The 17,929-nt window shown below is 39.4% G+C and overlaps 1 protein-coding gene across 1 annotated transcript; it reads left to right on the top strand.

Annotated features, from left to right (window-relative positions):
- Positions 1-3,562: 3,562 nt before the first annotated feature.
- On the top strand, positions 3,563-17,929 carry LOC109859395 (zinc finger protein 624-like). Its single transcript, XM_020437631.1, has 5 exons — positions 3,563-3,924; positions 7,276-9,132; positions 15,452-15,464; positions 16,648-16,866; positions 16,940-17,929. Exons 2-5 carry the CDS (start codon positions 7,289-7,291, stop codon positions 17,825-17,827), a joined length of 2,964 nt encoding a protein of 987 aa, XP_020293220.1. The 5' UTR covers positions 3,563-3,924; positions 7,276-7,288; the 3' UTR covers positions 17,828-17,929.

The raw sequence follows: 17,929 nt of genomic DNA, 5'->3' as shown, positions 1-17,929 counted from the left end.
GGTTTGAAAATCTAAATTACCTAAAGATTATTTTCACGTCCAAGATGACGCAAAAGTATTATTTAGGACCAAGTAATGCGCTGTTTAGATTTTGCATCAATATTATTCATAGTTAACATTTACATAGACGTACATATATATACTATACATAATACTTATGAGTGTATACATTTATGAAACATTTGATTTTAGATGAGGATTACTCAATATCAAAACCATCGACATCTATCGCTAGTCAAAACCGTTCATCAATAGAAAATTTGGATGAAAGTGAAAAAACCTCTGATAAATCTGGAAGTGCAAGTCAAGAAAACTGTTAGGCTAATATTAATCCACAAACCTTCTTCTTCTCCTTACAGTCTCCTATCAGGGNTTATGAAAATAATAAGGCTCGTAAAGGATCCGCCGTACTAAAGCCCGGTCAGAAACCTGCTATCAGGGCCATATGTAACACGACGTTACATTTTTGATCAGGGCGCTGTCAGGCTGCCTTAACAAGACCTTATCAGGCAACAGGACAAAACTTAACGCGCCCTTCTTAGGACCGTGTTTGATTTTCTACTAGGGAAAGTCTTTAGGGCGCCGGTGTTTCGTCATCCGCGCATTAATTAAAGCGCGATCCCCGCTCTTCTCGAGTCGCACACAGTTTGGGGCCTTCAGAAGTAGGACCTCGAGAACGCGTCGCGGCTAAGAAACATCTCTTCGAACTTTCGACGCGCGTCGCTCGGTGCATTGTTCCACAAAACAAAATGATCGGGAGGGGATAGAATGATACGTGAACGCCGAAGTCATCAACCGATCCAAAGTACAAAGTCTCGTTTTAGCTCCGATTTTGAAATTCCAACAATTCTTCTTGAAACGATTTTTATTTGTCTTTGAATTTTTTTTTGCAATCTTAGAAATTTTCAACTCCGCAAAAACTTTTCCGTAAAAAATTATAAAAATTATAGTACGTGCTTTGTCACTTCAGTTTCAGAGGAAACTGTTGAAAAAGTTTCAACAAAAAAAATAACCGAACTATAAAGAATTTTCAATAAATCTTCAATCTTGCTCGACAACTTGATCTGTTCGAAGTCTTGTTTTGTTTTTTTTTTGTTTTTATTATTATTATTTTTTTTTACTGTTTTATATTTGCTGTTCTGATAAATCGTGCCACGTGGTTCTCAATGCGCTGCTGCGATGTGATCTCAAAAAAAGAACAAGACAAAAGACACACGGTGAAAGCGAATGCAGATGCGACCCTACCAGTTTTTTATACGTGTGTGTACACACGTATGTGTGTACACGCGCGCACGTATATATACGTACGCACGTGCGCGCGCGCAGCCGTCAATGACGGGCGGAACGTGTGCGCTATTGTGTATCAAGGTGTCATTCTGCCACGCGACGTAATCGCTACGCGATATCGTGAAAATTACTTCTGCAAAATTGCACTTTATCTCGCGGACGTAGAAAGATTATTTTCCGAATGTATTTTCCCGAGTCGAGCAAACATAACTCGCCGCGATAATTTTGAATTATGACACATTTCAGATTTCGAAAATCACTCGAATCATCTCGATCGATTGTCAGTGAGAGAATAATTTTTTTTCCGACAACATGTACGATTGAAATTTTTTATGTGCGCGCTTATCGAGCACGATGTAATAAAGAAGAAAGTTTTTTCGGCGCATTTTATCTATATCAGATGCCTGCGCAGTGGAATGTGAGCGTAGGTCACCGTGTCCTTTCCGCTCCTTCTTCGTGAAAGAAATTTTATCGTCCGTTCCGCTTCCTCTCGCCTCATCATCTCTCTCTCTCTCTCTCTCTTTTCGTATAACATCCCCCTTTCCCCTTTCCCTACCTCGTTTCGTTCTTCAATCTCTCACGCAGCTCTTTATCCCCGTTTCATCTCTATCTTTGTCTTTCTCTCCGCTTTCTCTCCCTCATTCTCTCTTTTGCGCGAGCAACGACGTGCCGCGACGTAGGCGCACTTTTATTGAATATCGCTTGTGCAGCGAATTTTACAATTTATGTAATTTTTATACAGGGTGTCTGAAAACTTTCGACACAGCCAAAGATTGGGTTGATTCGAACGGAAAAGTCGTGTATGATTTTGCAAAATTTGCAACAGTTGTCGAGTGATTAATTGATACGCGTGATCCAATGGGCGCAGGGTTCGGACTTTTTGTATGATTTTCAATCGTGAAAATCAGCTGATCGAAAAGAAGCTGTCACGCGCCACTCGTTTTTGCTCCGCCTCTTGCTGTTCGGAGATTGCATGAAAGCGAGCCATTTTTCTTTAAAACTAAAAATCCATACACGCCTACAGAATGCGGACCTTCGCTTCCCACGCGCCCATTGGGTCACGTGTATATCAATTAACCGTTCGATTTCTATTGCGGATTTTGCAAAATGGCACATCACTTTTCCATTTGGATTGACTCGATCTCTGTCTTCACACTTTGACTTTGTGTCAAAAATGTTCAAAAATAGACGTTACAAATTTGTTTAACGAGCAATAACGAGCGCAATTTCTCTAAGCCATAAAATTTTTCTAAAATGATAAACGAATCGATTGAACGAAACTAGTGACACGAAGCTTATCTTCTAAGCTTCGACATAAATAACTATTGTCGATCTCTCGGTCAAAGAGTTGCACACGTGCAAATTAACGCCGATAAGCGTTCTGTTTTTCCGTGAGGACGTGTATCAGAGCGCGATACTTTACTATGTAATCGCGCGCTGATAAGTGCGCTATTGATCAGAGCGCCACGCGCGATGTAACAATAAATAAAATAGCCTCACGACGTTAACAAACTTGTTTTTTACGTACTTAAAAATATTTTTACGAACGTGTGTTTAAAAATAAAATAAATCTAAATAGTTTATACGTGTGTTTAAAATTAAAATAAATCTAAATAGTTTATTAATAGTTTATATAGTATTTTAACAAGAGAGTATTTTAAAAGCGCATCTTGCGAATCTTAAAGGTACTTTTTTTACGTGTTATTTTAGTTTGATATTTGTTTATTGATTTCATCTGTGTGTGTAATTTTATTAAATATCTACATCAAACTTTAATCAATCAAAAGTAAACGTATTAAAAATTAGTATTTGTGTAAATCGTATTATTTAATAAAATTACACACACACACAGATAGAATCAATAAAATATCAAACGAAAAAAAAAACAATAGTGCAAAGTACTCGATTTATATATATTTATCATTTGATTTGTCGTGTAGAGATTGGCGAAGGGTTCAGCGAGCGTCTAGATACGCTTGTGCACTTTCCCGACGTTCGTCACCCTTTTACCCGTCTCTCCCTCTGTGGCGAATTACACGCGCAAGCCGAGCCGCCGCCGACCACGTCGACATCCTCCACGTGCTGCGGCACTCGGCTCGGCCGGCCGAAATTGTAGGTCCCCATCAACCGTTCGTTCGCGGAACGTAGGAGCGGGGGACCAAAGTAAAAGGGAGAGAGAGAAGCGATATAGCATTGGCGACGGACGGGGTTGGGATGGGCAACGCGAGAGGAGCGAGAGAGTAGAGGGGTTTTGCGCTCGTTCGTGCGCGCCTCGGTCGAGATCGGCGCGACCGAGGACCGAGGAGGTAAACATTGTACAGTACGATTGGCCGGTTCCGAGGTGGCGGGTCTTTCGCTTTTTCTTCCTACCTGTCTTCTCACGTTTGAGAGGGAGTCGCTGATTTTTGAGTTCCACGCGACACAACGTGTTTCCCCGATAGAGTTTTCGTCGTCGATTGTTCTCTCTCGATCGTCGATTTTAAATCGCGGGACGATTTGGCGAGTTTCGCCAAATTTGGTTTTTTTTTTGTATATTCGACATCGCACCATCCTGGGACTGCCTTTTGGATGTTACGAGCGGCGGTGATAAGCAGCGCCCGGATTTCGGATTACGCTCGAGTGTTACATAGCGTGCAGGTAAACACACGATATATCTGTTCGATCTTCTCCGTCGCACTTGGTCTTACGTCATTTTCCGTCTATTTTTTCAGTTTGTTTCTTTAGTCACTCGAGATGACGTTACATATAATTCGCGTAATACTCGTGTTCCCTTTAACATGTTTGTAAATTGTGTCGATTGTGTACGACGTCCGTTTTCTTCTTTTCGCAAAGTCTCACAATTCTCGAAACTATCGTTTGAAAAATTAAAAAAATTCAGAAATCTATTTTTTTTTGTCTTTTGAAAAAGAAACATTTCTTGCGCGACATTACATTAAGCAATTAGCGTTACGTTTGTCATTTTGGATCTCAAAATATGGAATAGATTTTTGTTTTTTTTTTTTTTTTTTTTTGGTCGTAATAATCTTGCGATAGAACACGATGTGGAAGGCGTGAGATGACGTTTCGGTAACGTGACACGCGTTTCGGAACGAGCCAACTGTCATTGACTTTCACAATCTTACGTCATCACATATTTAGTTCCTGATGTCTTTTGGTTCCTTTGTCTTTTTTTGTCTCTTAGTGCGCACTCTCAATTCGCTTCTATGCGTGACTTATATTTATAAAACGCTTTTGTGTATGCGTGTGCGTCGGATTGTGTGAGTTTGGAGAACCCTATCACAAAAACGCGTGTCAATAATCGCAAATCGATTCTCATTGTTGTCTTTCCGCTTATTGGTTCTTTCTGCTCGTATTGCTTAAACCGTCGTCAAATGTTACGAAGTTTTAACAAGATTTTTTTTTAGCTGCGCCAATTAAATAGCGCGCACTTAGAGTTTGTGATGTCTATTATAAAAAAAACGCGTGTACTAATTAGTTTAAAATATAGCATAATCCATCATTCGTACACGTCATTAAAATTGAAGATAATGTATTTAAATATTTGTCACTCTTATTCTTAAAATAAAAATGCGTTAATTTATGCATTTTTAAGTCAGTAAATTATTTACAGTAGGTTTAGATGTACACGCACGCACATATTGTGAAAAGTAATATAATGCGGGAAAAAACATTTTTGCTGAAATAGCAGGAAGAGTATTAGTTACTACACGATCAGCAAAAAAAAATTGCTAAAGCCTGTCAAATTTGTTGCTTTTGTCTCAATGACAAAAAACATTTTGTTACTGACGAAATTCACATCTGACTCCTTTGATGCCACGAAATGATTGTCCGATATATTTTCGGCATATACAAGCTTATAAGTGTCCTAGGTACAAATATTTATCATTATTTCTTATCGTCTTCTTACAATATATCTAATAACATCACATAACGAACAATTCAAACGATGTACAGTTTCTCTGTATTTACAACGCACAAATACAGGATGCCGCAAAATGATTGTCTGACATATTTTCGGCATATACAAGCTTATATAAAACATAAGGTGTTTCCAAATTTATGGAGGATAATACTGCATTAAGTATTACTGAGTTAAATACTGTATTAAATACCTTCAGTTGCTACTGAGCTTCTCATTGTAACAAGTTTCAAAATATTGTACATCATATGGCGAAGCAAAATAACATCAGCGATTCTAATATATTGATAAGGACCTAAAAAGAAGGTCGAAACGTTTATACTTGCTTGTTTCAAATAAATCAACTTCATACATTTTTACACATCAACACCAGTGTTATGCTCTAACTGCCTTCAACCACACTATTATTAAATACCGAGATTTCTCAAAAACTCGCAATTCTAACGTCAGTTTGATAAACATTTTAAAAAAGCAATTATCGAGAGGAAAAAGATTAACGGAGCTTGTTTGGAAAGCTATATCATTCACGAAAAAAAAGAAAAAAAAACCCCGGAAAGCGTATATAAAACACAAGATCAGAAGCGGCATCATCGCGGGGATTAGTTCGGGAAGAAAGAGAGAAGAGAGAAAAGGCGCGGTCCTATTATAAAATTCGGCCGAGAATGTCTTCCGGGCGTGAGCAATGGTGGTAGTTTGGGGCGTAGGGCGAGATTTCCCCCTCGGTCATGGGGGAAATGTTTCCGTGGATCAATACAAAATTTTTGCGTGTCCCTTTGTGCGTGTGTGGCGATAAATTCGGACCCGAATTAGAGAACCCGAAACATCGTCGAGGAAGGAGCACTTATCGCGCGCAGCTCTCTCGAGAGCGAGATGGAAGAGGAAAGAAAGAGTACGCCGTATGCGATTATCGTTTTAAACGTGTGTCGCCGCACTCTCCTTTCTTGTGATGTAACTCGACGTCCTTACTGCGCGCCGAGTTGGACGAGGTCGGTGATCGCTATAAAAAAATGCCACTCGCACACGTGGAGGCGGTTGCGCAGGTTTCGGTTGCGAACGAACGAGGCGAGGGGAAAAGGGAGGACGGACGGAAGAGCCGGCGAGAGAGATATACACGCGGCGCAGCCGCCGACCACGCCCGCGGCCTCTCATCGCCCCGCCGAGCGATGATATCACGCGCGTGTATGTACATCACCACTGGTGCGCACGCACGCGTCTGAAGCGTTTTAAATCAAATTTTTAATCGCGCACAAATATTTTTTGTTTACGTAATCGACTCGTTTTTTATTTCCCGCCTTTTAACTCCAGGAATAAATTAAGAAAAAAAATGTAAATACACTTTTGACATTTTGCGCTAGATGCTCTATCGGATAAGAAAAATACTTGCTGCACAAGTGTTTTCGACCGATAAACCGGCGTAAACATAGGAGGAAGAAGATCTCGGTATTTAATTTAACGCTTTAATAAACATCGATTGGATTTGAAGATTTTTTAAATTAATTTCGATTTTTTTAACACTGTTTAATTTTTTATATTGAGATTTTCGAGTTTATAAGATGAATCGCGCGCGCTTTGTCGACAATTTTCACAAATTGTTATAAACATGCTTTTCGTAAAAAAAAAACCGACCGTAACTTACCTTCCATATGGCAGTATTGTGTGCGCAAGCAGTCGTTTCTTTTTTTTTTTTTTTTCAAGAGCGATAATGGGACAATTGCTCAAACACGTTATTGCCGCGGGAATCAAGTGCGTGCGTTGAATTGACGACTCGTTATCGCTGGATTTGTTGTGTTTGTCGAAAAAACTTGGTGCGTTTTCGATATTTCTACGTAATATATGTGGCTTATCAATCCTGAGAATTAACCCACATAGCTTTTATCTATAAAGAAGTTAAACTCTTCAATTCTAAAGATTTTTCGCGTCACATATCGGATCATGCGATTATCCATTGGAAAAATGATACGATATTAATATTTTTCTATTCAACATTTACATATTTATATGCGAACGCGCGATATTAAATCAAATCGGACTTTGTACATGTGTGCTCTTTTTGTTTTTTCTCGATCTAGTTTCCTGTCTTCGATGTTGGGCTATTATCAAACGGAGTCGATACCTAATCCGGCGATGTCGATTTCGGCACCGACCAGTGGCATGACCGCCAGTCTGGAAACGATAAACCCGGTGAAGAGTCTGGTTTGCAGTCCGGACATCGCGATGTTCGCCGCGTCTGGTTGCAACGGCACGGTTGAAACCGGCGCTGATCCGGTAAGCCCGTCGTCGATGATCGCGGACGGCGGAAAGTACCAGTGTCTACTCTGCCAGAAGAGTTTCGCGCAGAAAAACGTGTACCAGAGTCACCTGAGGTTGCACGGTAAGGACGGCGAGGATCCGTATCGTTGCAACATCTGCGGGAAAACGTTCGCCGTCCCGGCGCGACTGACACGTCACTACCGCACTCACACCGGCGAGAAGCCGTACAAGTGCGAGTACTGCAGCAAGTCGTTCTCGGTGAAGGAGAACCTCAGCGTTCACCGACGTATTCACACTAAGGAACGGCCGTACAAATGCAACGTGTGCGGACGTGCGTTCGAACACAGCGGCAAGCTTCATCGTCACATGCGCATACACACAGGCGAACGTCCACACAAGTGCACCGTGTGCGCCAAGACGTTCATACAGAGCGGCCAGCTGGTGATACACATGCGTACGCACACAGGCGAGAAGCCGTATGTGTGCAAGTCGTGCAAGAAGGGTTTCACCTGCTCGAAGCAATTGAAGGTACATACGCGCACCCACACCGGCGAAAAACCCTATACCTGCGACATCTGCAGCAAGGCGTTCGGATACAATCACGTGCTCAAACTTCATCAAGTGTCCCACTACGGGGAGAAAGTGTACAAGTGCATGATCTGCAACGAGACCTTTAATTCGAAGAAGACCATGGAGTTACATATTAAGAAACATCCGGAATCGCCGGCGTCATCCATCACCGCCAGTGTCACCGACAACGGATTGTCCTCACCCGCAGCGATCGGCTCGCTGATCGAGCCGGACGTCGAGATCTCCCGGGGTAGTAGCGGCTGCGGGGGCGGCGGCGGCGGTGGTAACGGCAACGGGAGTAGCAACGGCGACGATAACAGTCGCGGAGGTGGTCTTCGTAACAATACCGGTTCGATTAATGTCCCGACGACGAATTCTAGTTTATCCGGTGTCACCACCGACAACAAGGAGAACCTAAAGACTGAAGAGGCCTATCCGGATTCGACGACGCCGAGCCCTTACGCCGTTCAGCGCGAGTTTGCTTACTACCTGTACTCTAACAACAGAGATCAACAACAACAACAACAACAACAACAACAACAACAACAACAACAACAACAACAGTATTCGCAGTCGGTGACAACGCCGCCCGTGAGCACGGTGGAACCTGTACTGACCGACGTCGACGAGAAGCGTTTCCAAGCGAGCGTGGTGGTGAGCGCGCCATTAGAATCAACTCACCACGTGTTCTTCTATCCGGAACCGACGTACACCAGCTTCGGCATGGTCACCGGCGCCGGCATCGACCTCGACACCGACGACTGCTCGTCCTTGCTAAATCTGCCGGGTAACGACGCGCGTCGCAGGGTCGAGGCCGCGTTGGAGGCGGTCGAGGAGGAGCGCCAGAGACAAGAATACAGCGTCGGGATCAAGGTCGATCGAGACCCGCTGCTCATCACGCCGCCCAGCAGCAATCCCGAGAGCCCGGTGTCGTCGCCGGATCTAGCGCTTGATCTGGCGATTCCGTCGCGAGAAACGTTGATTTTGCCGCCGAGAAAACGCAGCAAGATGATTCTTCAGTCGATGGAAAGCGAGTACAGAAATAACAGCCTAATCGCGGCGTCTCAAAGGCAAAGCTCCGTCATACAGTTCGCTCGGGCTTCATAGTGAAGAAACCAAACGTTCCGTTCGATGACGTCGAAAGTTGATGGAAAATCAATTTGTTGCAGGACACTAGAGAAAGAGAAAAAAGGAGCTTACACACGCCTTTTTTCGGCGGTGAATCCTAAAGCGCGAGTGTACGTATTGCAACTCGCCACCTTTCTGTTCGCGACAGAATAAAGCTGATAGCGCTAAGAGTCAGCCTGAAGATCGAGAAGCCATTACTTAAATAATAATAACAAACTATACTAATAATAATAATTAATATTACAGTTTTTTTGTCTCGTGTATGCATTTTCCTAATAGCTCACGAGCGACGACACCCTCGCGACTACCTCCTCCGATCTTATTTGATAGTCTCTCCAGGCCTTTGAGGCTTTTTTAAACATTGCATATAGATAAATCAGAAGTGTGAGAGAGAGTGTGTGAATGCGAGAAGATGGAAACCGGATTGTTCTTTTCGATCGCGCTAATTTTGGTAAAGCGTGAAATAGCGTGAACACACGAAAATGCGTCACTCAAATCGCTTGAGATAAAACATTTATGTTTTTCAAGAAAGAAAAAACTTATTTAAAAATTTATATGGAAATTTTATGGAAATGTCCTTTTTTTATGAAAATCCGAAGAAAAGGTTTGTTTTTTTGTTGAAAAATTTACATATTGACTTTTCACATATATGTTTTTTTAATGTCAACAATTTAAAGGTTTTATTTGTAGATTTCATTAATTTGTTTTACATATTCTGTGTTTTAATGTATGACTCATGCGCGTTATTGAAGTTTGTTCCCTTGACATTGAGCGATACGAACAGTCAAAAATGGGAGACTGGATGCATTTGAATGTTTTATTTAAATACGGATCGAGAACGTATTTGTGGCAACAGCAAGCCGTTAAAATAAAATACCAGACATACTTCTGTATAGCATTCGTAGTCGTGTAACTGACCTTTACGGCAGCTATTGCTAGCAACATTACGTGATCCGTTTCACAACTACCGTTACAACTGCCGAATTCATCAGTCAACGAACTCACTACTTTCAAATTGTCGACCAATGTAAAACAGTGATAGTTACCCAATATTCTTCCCACGTTTGGTTCTTGCGAATAATTTATTTGTCCCATTTTTAGATTCAACTTGCGACGTGTGTGTGTGTGTGTGCGCGCGCGCGCGCGCGCCTGTGTAATTTGTTAAACTCGTGCAGATTTTATACTCGCCCGCTCCTCCCCCTCTTTTGCAGTGTCAAATTGCACTCTGAACATGCAAGCACGTATAATCTCTCTCTTGCCTTAACAAGACTGACGATAGTCTACCTCCTTTCTCTCAAGAGAATCCAGAAGAAGATAAATTTTCTACAACTGCACTGCAAATCCATGTGTGTTACTTTAACACATTTTTTCTGTGTAATTTTAAGATTACACGCTTATCCGTGTTATTTAAACACACATAAATGTGTAATATGATAATTTTATGCAGATTGCATGTGTGTTAAAATGCGTAAACATCTAAAATGTATAATAAAATAAAACATAGTTTTAAACACAAGTTTTAGACATGTTAAAATAATACATATTTCTCGTTTTACACGTTTGAACAGATAAACGTTTCAAAATTAAAACACTTCAAAAAATACACATCAAAATTGTCGTTGTCTCTGCGTAGAAAGTTGCGCGCGCATCAATCTTTCTATCTCGCTCCTTCCAGAGTACAGAGATATGTTAGGACAAGTACAGCGCGGCGGAAAGAAGTGTGCTGACGTGCAATATATGTGTTTAATGTGATTTGTGAAAATTTAATATATTTTTTATTTAATATGAAGAAGAAAGTGTACTGTTTAATCGGTGAACGTTGTAAACGCATTACGTTTTCATCTAAAAAATATATCTCTGACCTTCAAATTGTACGTGCAACTTTAATAGAAGCCAGCAATAACGATGTAGTGTTACAATCAATGATCAACAACAAAGAAATCATTTTACAAAAGTTTGATGCCGATCGAAATAATAAATTATGTGATATTGAAGAAGATGATGAAATTGAAGACAAAAGTGAGGTTAACGTACTTTTTTTATATGAAAAACATAGACGTATAATATATAGATTGCGCGTTCCCTACCTTTGCCATGTTAAGAAAATGTCTTCAACGTTGAGAGAGAGACAGCTGGTGTTGAATAGTAGCCTTATCTTTGTCTAGCGAAGTAGTAGGGTAAATGATAGAGAAAGAGTTACTATTCAAAGTATGTTGTCTCTCTCAACGTTGAAGACATCTTTTCAGCCAAACGCGCAGTCTATATATTGTACGTCTATGATGAAAAACCATCAACCCTCGTACTCGAATCATCACCATCTACTGGTTTTATTTCTGATGTTTCTCAAGAGAGACAAATCAATGACACGTATAACATGAACGTCAAAATATTACATACTGAACCAGGTGATAAAAGTTTGGAAGCTCGACGTTTTCTTAGGAGAACAAAATAATAATGTTTTAATATTTTTAAAGAATACTGCACTATGACAAACTTTATTATACCATAGTTATCTAAGTTTTTCACATTGCAGCTTTTTTGAAACATAAATATTATTATTCTGTTCTCCTATGAAAACGTAGAGCTTCCAAACTTTTATACGATAATATGTCGTTTATTACACACAACAAATTATACATTTAAAACGTGTTAATTTAGTGAGTTAAATCAACACGTATTAAGCGTGTTCCAATTTTAAACACTAAGAAACGTATTAAAAATGACTTCAATAAAAACACACGTCAAGTGTGTTAAATTAACACACTTGGATTTGCAGTGTAGGAGCGTTCGGCTTTGCCAAAACGTCGATCGGTTGCAATTCAATTCCTTCACTGCCTTTCAGCCCCAACGAAAGAGAAAAAAAATAAAAGATGAGATTAAACAAAAACAAAAAAATTAATCGAATGAAAAACCGGTCGTGCGTCTTTAGGAAATATTCAAAGTTCGCTCCGAGAGGCCCACAACCGTGCACCACAAGCGTTTTCTATTATTGTATGTAGTCGTATGCGTGCGTGTGATAGAGAAAGAGAGAAAAAACTTACATACAAAATGTACAGAAAAAACGAGACAAATGAAAGAACAAGAAAACTTGTTAGTTCTTGTTACGGGGTATCGTCGACGTATTATTGCTTTTGTGAGAATTTAACGTCGGTCGTTATTTAGTGCGTGAAAAAAATTTAGTGCATCTACATTAATCGGCGTAGCCAGACGATACCGTTGCGGAAATTCTAAGTAAACAACAACAACAACAACAACAACAATAAAGGATTTATATGCAGTCCGTGAACAAGAAGAGAAGAAAAGTGGAAAAAAAGTGTATCGCACACAATATATCTCTGTGATAAGAACTCAATAGTACCGGAGTATTAAGCGCGCGAGAGCCGAGCCCACTGCCAGTACAAGCGTATATGTGCACATGCATGGCTGGTGTGATGATGCGAAAAAAAATCACGTTATGCGTACGAAGATAAGAAATTATCGAGCTTTATCGATGTACGATGTAACTCCGTTTGTGATGGAGAGACGACTCTCAAGTTTTTGTTTTTGCTTCTCTTTTTTTTTTTTTTTTTTTTTTATCTACGCACATCCCTCGATTAACGCGTATTTTTAGCTTCCAAACAAATCTCATTCCGGCTTGCAGTATTATTCGCAATAGTCGATAACACCCAAGTGTTTCTCTCAAACACACGTTGTATACATTTGAAAGAGAGAGAAAGAGAGAGGAGAAAGGAAAGGAGGGAGAAAGACAAAGAGGTGGGAAGGGGGGAGAGAGAAAGAGAGACCTTGAGGAGAGACGCTTTCTCGTTCGAATTGCTCTGACAAACTGAGTTTCACCGTAAACACCCGCGCAGTGATAACACACGCAACCCGCTCGCGACCCGCCTGGCTACCATAACATGCGTGTACATGTATGCGTTCATCTAAGTAACAATAACGAGTAGTGTAACTTATATCGTGTATATATATACATACATACATACATACATATATATATATATATATACATATATGCTATATTATCGCGTCGTTTCTACGGGAATATACCGCGCGCGTCCTACTCTTCTCGATACATGTACCATATAGATATATATATATATATATATACTTTTCAAAACGCTTTTCTTAAGCGGTGATTTTAGTGCAATCGTAATTTAACAAAAAAAAAAAAGAAAAACCGTCGATCGATGCCCGATCGATGTTCCGATCTTGCGAGGGAATTCTCTTTAGATTCGTAGAATTTATTTATTTCTTTTTTTTTTTAATTTATTCTCTTTAGATTTTCTAGAAACTACATTTTTGTCCCCCCGGAGCGCACCGACCAAAATTCTGAAGCTGGAATTCGGAAACAAATTAACACGCAAAGTTTGTTGAGTTTGAAATTTATAACTTTGGTAGTTTTGAAATTTTAACGTTTTTTTTTTTAACACAAATTAAAAAAAACTAATTGCGCGCGAACTTATTGCGAATAAAAATTGTTGCGACGCGTTTTTTTTGCACGATGAAACCTGTGTGTACAACAAACAAACAGGCCACGCGGTATAACAACACCAACAACTTAAATATTACTTATTAAGTATTACATTAACGATGAAAAAAAAAGTAGCGTAACGATATGTCATTATTGTTAGCATATAATGTCTATTATTATTATTATTAGTATTATTATTATTATTATTTCAATAGAATTATGCTATTGTAATATTATTATTGCCAGATATGTTATATTCTTATTTTTATATTACGTTAATAATATTATTATTTACTATTGTGAAACACCGTGTACATATACATATATATATATGTGCAATATATATATATGTATATATATGTACATATGCGTGTGTGTATGTGCCAGCAAGTTTTTATCCTACATAGCTGGTATATACGGAACTGATTATGCATAAAAGAGCAGTAAGTTTTTTGTACAGAAGAAAAATCAACAAAAAAAAAAAAAGAAAAACACGAAACACACCATTTCGCCGAGCATTTCCCATTTCATTACACACATTTGTTGTTATACATCATCATCCGAGAGTAAACTTTCTCGCAAAAAAAAAAAAAAATCGACCGAGAGCAACCTCTATTTCGAAGTACAAGCGGGAAGGAGGCTCTTCTTAAGTTTAGAGAGAGTTGTATAAAAAAATTTATTATTGTTTTTGTATTTATAAAATTTAATATAAATGAGAATAAAAAAAAAAAAAGAAAGAAAAAACTTTCCAAATGTTTCATTGGACACTTCAATCGCAATCCGCCGCCCTTCCGCGCGACGAAATGCATTCGAGCGAAATGCAGTTGCAAGGCATTGAGATCACCTGGTTTGGCTTTGGGAGATTTCGTGCACCGTGCGCCGCAGGATGCAGCAGCGTTGGTTGATTTTTTTTTAACGCTGTCCACGATTTCCAGATATTCGCTTCGCGATTATGCTTTCGAATCGAAACGTATATACGTACACAGTTACAAGACTCGATTTTTAATTCTAATCGATTTGACAAGGGTGAAGTTACACGCTTAGATCGAAGTCGCGCACAGTTTCGGATTTGACTCTTCCTGTAATTTCCCTTTGAATTAAAATAACAATTCAGAGAAATAGAAATAAAACAGCAGTAAAATTGGCAAAGTAACAAATTGGCAGTAGAGCCAACGCAGTTGTTGGTGCCTGTGTGTATAATATTTATTACTGAACATAAACAAGTTTAAACATTTAGACCTTTGGGTTTGTGTCCTTCTCAATATAATTTATTTAACATGCAAAACTGGAGTTAGAGCTACAAGATATTGTCAAATTATACGCGAACAGTCACAATAAGTTAGAGAGTGTATCGAGTGTCTCGGGAGTCACATAATAGTTGCGTATTTTTTGGACACAGTGTATTTGTTCGTTCATCCAGCGCTGCGAATAAATATCTAAAAAAAAAGACGACCAACAAGCCGACTGAATTATTAATTTAAAATTCTCGTCATTCTTAAAAGAAAATAGGCGCGCAAACGTCTTTTTCTTTTCACTCAAATTTATTATTTTTATTTTTAATTCTTCAAAAATTATAAAAACACATGTTGAATTAGAGCTTTGTTTTATTTCAGAATTATTATTTCAAGGTCTTTCTCGGTCTTTCTATGTAACACGTGTTGCAGTTTTTTTTTAATAACAAAATTTAAAAACCAGATTGCGCAATCAGAAACGAACATAATTGAACAAATCGCGCGCACATATAACACGGGAACAACAAATAATATTTCTAATTGACACATTGATTATTGTGATTAAAAATATTGTGTTATCCACCGAATTGTTCATAGTGCACGTGACTACGTAGTTACGTGTCGAGAAACGTGCACATTGCGGCGCTCGAGAACGGGATATAAACCACTTGTGTTTGAATCCCTGCTAAATAAAGTGTTTTAGCCGAGACTCAAGCCATCAATGGTTCGAATCTCCGCTAAATAAAGTGTTTTAGCCGAGACTTAAGCCATCAATGGTTCGAATCTCCGCTAAATAAAGTGTTTTAGCCGAGACTCAAATCATCAATGGTTCGAATCCCTGCTAAATAAAATGTTTTAGCCAAGACTCAAACCACTAGTGGTTTGAATCTCCGCTAAATAAAGTGTTTTAGCCAAGACTCAAACCACTAGTGGTTTGAATATCCGCTAAACAAAATGTTTTAGCCGAGACTCAAACCACTAGTGGTTCGAATCTCCGCTAAATAAAGTGTTTTAGCCAAGACTCAAACCACNACAAAATGTTTTAGCCGAGACTCAAACCACTAGTGGTTCGAATCTCCGCTAAATAAAGTGTTTTAGCCAAGACTCAAACCACTAGTGGTTCGAATCTCCGCTAAAACGGCTAAAATTAGAGCTGCCATTTACCCTCATCATCCGCTTTTCACCAAACAACGCTCGGTGTCAAAGCGCCGGTGTCTGCATGGGGATTCAGCCTGAGAGCTGATATTTGATATTGGAGACGAGATCTAAGATTTGAGAAACGACTATGAATTTGGACCTCAAAGAATAGAAAGGAAGTGTGATATTCCGAGGTTGGTAGAAATATGAAGTAGCCACACAAATCAAAAATAAAATGGTGCGGAACAAAGGGACTGGAAATCTTTGTCAGAAATGTGCATACACAAATAAGTTGTATTGTATTGGAGCGTGTGTTAACAACACAATAGGAAGGTGCGTGTCGCTCGATTCTCTTTTCGCCATCGAATTCCGTCAATGTAACGAATAGTTTTCCATGTAACGGGCCCGTTTATTTCCTTGGTAAAAATTGTTGGTGTGTGTGTGTGTGTGTGTTCAGAGATTACACATGTATACAACATACAAGTAACGGTTCAGACTACATGTCATTGCGATTAAAAAAAACACATTGGATTTTTTCGCGTGTTGTTGCTCTATTTTGCACTTGATACAAGTTACTTGTGTGTAAATGCGGTTTTGTTTTTCTTTGAATTAATTAAATTTGTTTGTTTATTTATTTAGAAATGAATTATTTACAGATGTTCAGTCCTGTACAGGTAAAACATGAATGTACAACTGTGGAAGATGTGAACAGCACGAGTAACACGAGCATCCAAGATAATTCCGTTTATCCTATTTTTATCAATCGAGATGTCGAGCACGTGTCCCATCATCACTTATGGGTGGAAACGCAACTGTCGAACGAGATCCCTGTGAAAACTGAAATTTACAATCAGGAAGCTATGTTCCAGACGCAAGTGAGTAATCCCTAAAGTCTGTCTCCGAATAGTCTGCTTGTTATCTCGTGATCACTTATCTAATTTGTTTTAGGAACATGAGAGCTTGCCGTATATGAAGGATTATGTGCAAAATGACATATTTTATGCGATCAATCAAGAACACAGTGACAACCAAATGCAGACGAATAACTTGTGTCATCAGAACACAAACAGCACTGTTGTAATACAAGAGAACAAGCAAACACCGCTGCTGCAAGATTTGCAGAACATAGGAAGTATCAATCAAACACTACCGCCTAAGTCATCGACCTCTGCGAAAAGCAATTCTCTCGAGAGACTGTCGAAAAATACCGACGACTCCAATATGGGGAAAAAGTTGAAATACAAATGTGAGATATGCTTGAAGGAGTTCGGACACAAGAGCAATTTGTTCATACATATGAGAACCCACAACGGGGAAAGACCTTACAAATGTAATCAATGTGACAAGTGCTTCACTCACAGTGGGAATTTGGCGATCCACATGAGAACACATTCCGGCGAACGACCGTACGCCTGTCAGATATGCGGAAAGATGTTCAGCCACAGTGGGAATCTATCGACTCATCTGAGAACTCATTCAGGGGTGAAGCCGTATAAATGTAGTGTGTGCAACAAAGAGTTCAGGCATAGTGGCAATTTGTCGATACACGAGCGAATACATTCTGGAGTGAAACCGTTTCACTGTAAAGTTTGTGGGAAGGAATTTTATCACAGCGGTAATCTGACGACTCACATGAAGAAACATCCTGTAAATACAAATGATTGCAAAAGTGAGCAAAGGGACGTTAGGGGATACGCTAATGAGGATGTTAATACTTCTTCTTCGGACGTGTCATTAAATGATATTAAATCTAGACGTAATAACGTAGTTCCTACGAAACAGGAGAGCACAGAGGATATGCTATTAGATAGTGTGGGAATATTAACTCCTAGTTGAAGTTTTTTACTTAACACTACAACTCGAAGTGTGAATCATATAATCTGTTACAATCTATCTCAACTAGCCGTATTGTAATAAAATAAATTTGTTCTGTGATGA

This window comes from Pseudomyrmex gracilis, unplaced genomic scaffold (assembly GCF_002006095.1).
Source record: "Pseudomyrmex gracilis isolate BER0280 unplaced genomic scaffold, ASM200609v1 scaffold_260, whole genome shotgun sequence".
Lineage (NCBI taxonomy): Eukaryota > Metazoa > Arthropoda > Insecta > Hymenoptera > Formicidae > Pseudomyrmex > Pseudomyrmex gracilis.
This window is presented reverse-complemented; position numbering and strand designations above follow the sequence as displayed.